The sequence below is a fragment of the Musca vetustissima genome, unplaced genomic scaffold (assembly GCF_032173495.1).
Source record: "Musca vetustissima isolate MV318-11 ecotype Yass unplaced genomic scaffold, APGP_CSIRO_Mvet_v1 utg718, whole genome shotgun sequence".
NCBI lineage: Eukaryota > Metazoa > Arthropoda > Insecta > Diptera > Muscidae > Musca > Musca vetustissima.
In genome coordinates this window covers 104,514-110,373 of record NW_026879958.1, presented here as the reverse complement: position 1 = coordinate 110,373, position 5,860 = coordinate 104,514, and the positions used below count along the sequence as shown (strand labels likewise).

General features: G+C 33.7%; 1 protein-coding gene across 1 annotated transcript; it reads left to right on the top strand.

Annotated features, from left to right (window-relative positions):
* The first annotated feature begins 1,178 nt into the window (after window positions 1-1,178).
* On the top strand, window positions 1,179-3,693 carry LOC133325204 (bifunctional 3'-5' exonuclease/ATP-dependent helicase WRN-like). Its single transcript, XM_061533985.1, has 3 exons — window positions 1,179-2,153; window positions 2,215-2,978; window positions 3,030-3,693. Exons 1-3 carry the CDS (start codon window positions 1,179-1,181, stop codon window positions 3,691-3,693), a joined length of 2,403 nt encoding a protein of 800 aa, XP_061389969.1.
* Window positions 3,694-5,860: the final 2,167 nt, after the last annotated feature.

Genomic DNA, 5,860 nt, shown 5'->3' with positions numbered 1-5,860 from the left:
TTAGGTAGTCACAGAACGAACCAGTTCATTGGAACTATTCCTATAAAGGAACGATACGAACTAGGTTCAGTCCATGGCACAATGAATAGGTCATGATGCAATAATAAGGTGATGTATCAAAACAAAAACTTTTTTTTGTCTCGATTATCTGTCAAATTTGTCCTTATAATATTTCAAACATTTGGCAGCATTGCACATCGAATTCAAGTAAAATTTACCACTTTGACAGTTAATCAAGACATCAGCTGCTCTAAATGGACTACCTATTCATTGTGCCATGGAATAGGTAGTCCCATGGCACAATGAATAGATAGTTCATTTAGAACAGCTGATGTCTTGATTAACTGTCAAAGTGCGTAATTTCTACTTGAATTCGATGTGCAATGCTGCCAAGTTTTTGAAATATTATAAGGAAAAATTTGACAGATAATCGAGACAAAAACAAAGGTTTTTGTTTTAATACATCACCGTATTATTGCATAATGGTTTAGTCCATGATGCAATAATAAGGTGATGTATCAAAACAAAAACATTTGTTTTTGTCTCGAATTTAGTCCATGATGTAATAAAAAGTGATGTATCCAAGGTATATTTAATAAGGTAGCCGCATCGGCACAGCTGTTGGTGCAAATAAATGTCAAAAATGTTGTTGTAATGCCCTAGCAAACAATTAAAAAACAAAATTATAAATGAAAATCTCCGAATTTCGAAGAGCTTCTTTGCAATACTTTTATTAATATTTTCTACAAAAATTTGTGTAAAAAAATCTTGCGAATCTGTTTGTTTTGGTAAAATATTTTTGACATATCAAAATACAACAACCGATGTTGTAGAAATTCGCCGATGCGGCTACCTTGTATATCTACCTTGGGACGACCTTACTATTGGTCAATGATTTGCACATAAGAGGATCTAGTTTCTGCAGCTCTTTGCAATGAAAATTATCGAACTAGTTCGTTGAAATAAGACATCGAAATTGATGGCGGGAGAATTAGCTCAAAAACAAATGAAATAAAGGTTTATTTTGGATAATTTTCAAAAAATAAGGAACTTTAAAAATATTTCAGGCAAATACAGGTAGTTACTGCGTATTCTATGCTGCAAATATTACAGCGTTTGAACGTATTTCACTTTTGGTTTATATTTGCAGAAATTTGCTATTCTGATATTACGATAAAATGGATGACACTCCGGCAAATTATATCAAGTGTCTGGAAAAGGAATTTGGCCATACAGCATTTCGGGATGTTCAGTACTCAATTATACGTTCTATTCTTGAAGAGGGTCGTGACAATTGTGCTATTATGTCCACTGGTTATGGAAAATCACTGACCTATCAGTTTCCACCGGTATTTGCAAAAAAATTGGCGATTGTTGTTAGCCCGTTAATATCTCTTATGGAGGATCAGGTAAGAGCTTTAAATTTGACACGAGAAAGGGCATGTCTTCTTGGATCTGCTCAAGAGGATAGATCAATTGAAAATCGAATTCTTAAAATGGATTTCAATTTGGTATATACTACTCCTGAGTACATAACGGGGGAAAATGGCTTGCGGCTCTTGAAATCAGTAGAAAGCCATTTAATACTGTTAGCAGTCGATGAAGCCCACTGTATTTCTCAGTGGGGCCATGATTTCCGTTACGCTTATAGAAAGCTAAACATCCTAAGGAAGACTTTACCGAGTGTGCCCATATTAGCACTAACAGCTACCGCAACTCAACAAGTTCGCGATGACATTTGCCATCAACTAGCTTTAAAAAATCCCCAGGTGCTAAGTACTGGATTTGATCGACCTAATTTGGAATTTATAGTACGCCAAAGATCGTCATTGCGAAATGGAACAGGACCATGGCTTGATATGGGACAATTTATTAAAGCGGCCCTTCAAGACAGAGGATCGGCCATAGTGTATTGCAATACATGTAACCATGCCGAAATGGTTGCTAGAGAAATACAGCAACATGTCCCATGTAATTATTATCATGGAAAACTTTCATTAAAACAAAAGAATATATATCATCATCAGTTTGCCAGAGACGAAGTGCGAGTAATAGTAGCGACAATGGCATTTGGAATGGGTATAGATAAGCCGGATGTCCGTTTGGTAGTTCATTATGGAATTCCAAATGATATGGAAAGATATTACCAAGAGGTATGTATATCTACGAAACAATTTGTCAAATTTGAAAGACAATGTGTTTGCTCTATTTTAGGTTGGACGTGCTGGTCGCGATGGCTTAAAATCCAAATGTGTGCTCTTTTACGATTCTTCAGACTGGAGAACACACGAACGCCTGCGCCAAGATGTGAATTTTTTCCAGTCCAAGCATTTAGAGGCTCAGGCAATAAAAATGTCCGCTTATACGAGAATAACAACGTGTCGACGCAAATTCATATTAGAATACTTTGATGATGATGTTGCTTCCACTTTGCAAACAAGAAGTGATTGTTGTGACAATTGTTTCTTATTAGCTAAGAAAGTAGATTATCGTCAAATATACGAAGGAATCGACGACGATGGAATGCTAAATGTATCAGCCGATGCATTCCAATTTCTCTCATTGTTAAAAGATTTAAAAGGTCGGTTTGGTTTGGGAAAAATCATACTAATACTTAAAGGTTCAAAACGACAAGAAATACCAAAACATTACTATACACATCCAATGTTCGGCAAAGGATCATCAAAGAGTGAAGCTTGGTACAAGATTCTGTCGGAGAATTTACAGGGATTGGGTTACACGCAAAATATCACAAAACAAAGTGCTTATGGATGTTACACTTTAATAGACATTACCAAAACTGGTGCGGATTGGCTTAACCAAGATCCAGAAAAGCGAAATACAATAAAAATTGAAGTTTATTCTGATATATTGAAATTTTTAAAACCCAAAAATGCCAAGATGATCCCTCCAACAGTAGCTGCCAAATTGGGTGGATCTGGCTTAGAGGACAATGTATTAATGAAGGCCTTGTTGTCGTAAGTTTTCTATTTATGGTTCCTATTAAATTCACAAGTAATTTATTTTAGATTACGTACAAAAATTGCCTCTGATTTGGATGTAATGCCATATATGGTAGCATCCAATATTGCTCTTAATCAGATAAGTGAATATAAACCAAAAACGATGGAAGAACTGAGGTTGTGTAAACTAGATGGTTTCTACGAAGCGAAATATTTACGCTTTGGCGATGCCTTTGTAAAATGTGTCCGAAGCGTAATGTTTCCTGAAGAGGATAACAAATCTAAAAACGACCAAGCATCATCAAATCAGCCACCACCTCGTAAAAGGCGCATTTCTTCTGATTTGTGGGAACAGGATTCTGGCCTTGACGATACTGAATTATCATTAATAAGTGATGTTGTAGAAAAAGAGCTGAATGCTTTATCCCAAAACAACTATCATGAATCTATAGAAAACACTGAACTAGATTTACTTTTAGCAGACATAGAGAAGACAGAGGAAGAAGCGAAATGTAAAACAAATACAGATTCTACAACAACAAAGATCAAGGCTGCTTCGCTAATGTTAAAAAAGAAACCGACATATCAATACGAGGATAGTTCGGATGAAAGTTGCGGTGAAAAAGAAGATGGCGAAACAAGTAACATATGTGAGAAAACTTTACCAACACGGGAAATAAATGACAAGAGAACTCGAGTGCTGCCTTCATGGATGAAAAAACAATGTTAGTAAACACACTATTAATTACCAGTATAGTTTGTTGTCGTTATTTATTTTGTCTATTGAAGAATCATTTTGGAATAAAAATTATGAGATTTCCTTATATTTGGTTACAACGTATCTGTTCCTGAACTTGCAAGAATGTTCAAACTTCAATTTGATAACAGTTTTTCCTTTATGATATCGATAAAATAGTAAACAATAGCAGATTTTTGCGTTCTGTAACATACCAATAATTATTTCTTTAAAAAAAAAAAATATATATATATATATACAGTGAGTGTAATATGTATTTTGCCTCAATACATATTTAACAAAATTCTAATATATACGCCTAAAGCCAGCATACTAAAGATGTAAAATGAATTATGTATGATGGGATATGTTTGTGGACATATTCAGATCTTATTTCTGCAAGAATCACTGCGAAAGACCTATTGGTCACGAAGATATCGGCCAAAATCTATACCAATCCTAAAATGATTATCACAAAAAAGTATTTTGCTTTTTATTATCATTTTTGAAAAAATCATTATATAATACACGCTTTGTCTTTTTATAGTTACCATTGCGGGTAACCACACACTAAAAGAGATTTGGCGACGATTCCAATAAACCACGGCATTTTTACGCGAATATTTTCTCACATTTACGTTCAATACATTCTCCAGCAATTTTTCATTTAATATATGGTAATTGTTCGTCCTAATCTCAAAATGAGAGTATTAGATATGGTCGTCGCGGCTTCAAAACATCAAAATAACTTTAGAATAATAAAAAGGAGGTTTTGCAAAATATATCGCGAGGAAAGGACCCTAAAAACTATTAAAACCAAAATCCGACAAACAAATTATTAAAAAAAATATCGCGAAACCCCATTTTTCAGACTTTGAAAACTTTATGGTCCATTAATATTGATCTAAGAACCAATATATGCGATGAAAATAGCAATAAGGTCAGATTCTAAGATATGAATGGTTTTGTGGCAATAGAAATACATCAAATTTCGAAAATAAATAGATCGACCAGTTTATTCGTTGGTGCATTTTATTCGCAACTGATGGTGTTAAACGGATGTAAAATATTGACTGCGTATTCGTCACCAGCTACCACAGTTTTTTAAAACGCAATAGTATTTGACGAAGAATGATGTTTTCTCCCAACTTCATGTACTGTTTGTAGTTTCTGTTGTTTTAGAACTGTTCATTTCTTTGAATCTGACCACGTTATTGCTATTTTCATCGCATATATTGGTTCCTAGATCAATATTAATGAACCATAAAGTTTTCAAAGTCAGAAAAATGGGGTTTCGCGATATTTTTTTAATAATTTGTTTGTCGGATTTTGGTTTTAATAGTTTTTAAGGTCCTGTCCTCGCGATTTATTTTGCAAAACCTCCTTTTTATTATTCTAAAGTTATTATTTTGATGTTTTCAAGCCGCGACGACCATATCTAATACTATCATTTTGAGATTAGGACGAGAAATTACCATATATTAAATGAAAAATTGCTGGAGAATGTATTGAACGTAAATGTGAGAAAATATTCGCGTAAAAATGCCGTGGTTTATTGGAATCGTCGCCAAATCGCTTTTAGTATGTGGTTACCCGCAATGGTAACTATAAAAAGACAAAGCGTGTGTTATATAATGATTTTTTTTTTTCAAAAATGATAATAAAAAGCAAAATACTTTTTTGTGATAATCATTTTTGGATTGGTATAGATTTTGGCCAATATCTTCGTGACCAATAGGTCTTTCGCAGTGATTCTTGCAGAAATAAGATCTAAATATGTCCACAAACATATCCCATCATACATATTTCATTTTACATATTTAGTATGCTGGCTATATACGCCTAATATATTAGAATTTTGTCAATTTTATATTGAGGCAAAATACTTATTACACTCACTGTATATTCAAAGATCACCTGATGTAAACATATTTCGAGCAGCTCTTTATTCGTTTGGAGTATTTTCATTTTTTTTTTATTTCGAAATCCTTTGATATAGTTTTCTAAAGTGATTTAGTGTGAAGATCAAATATTTTCCATAATTAACGGCTTTTATTGAACAACATGAACTTTTTACGTAATTTTAAGTAATTTCGATTTATGGGTCGATTAAGGATAGCAACCAAACTCCAGTTGCGATTTCAACTGGCAATGCCACCTG

Excerpts from the sequence above, each read along its gene's own strand:
- LOC133325204 (XM_061533985.1), top strand. The coding sequence starts at position 1,179 with ATGGATGACACTCCGGCAAATTATATCAAGTGTCTGGAAAAGGAATTT. Across the intron at positions 2,154-2,214 it reads TGGAAAGATATTACCAAGAG|GTTGGACGTGCTGGTCGCGA; the intron begins GTATGTATATCT and ends GCTCTATTTTAG. Across the intron at positions 2,979-3,029 it reads TTAATGAAGGCCTTGTTGTC|ATTACGTACAAAAATTGCCT; the intron begins GTAAGTTTTCTA and ends AATTTATTTTAG.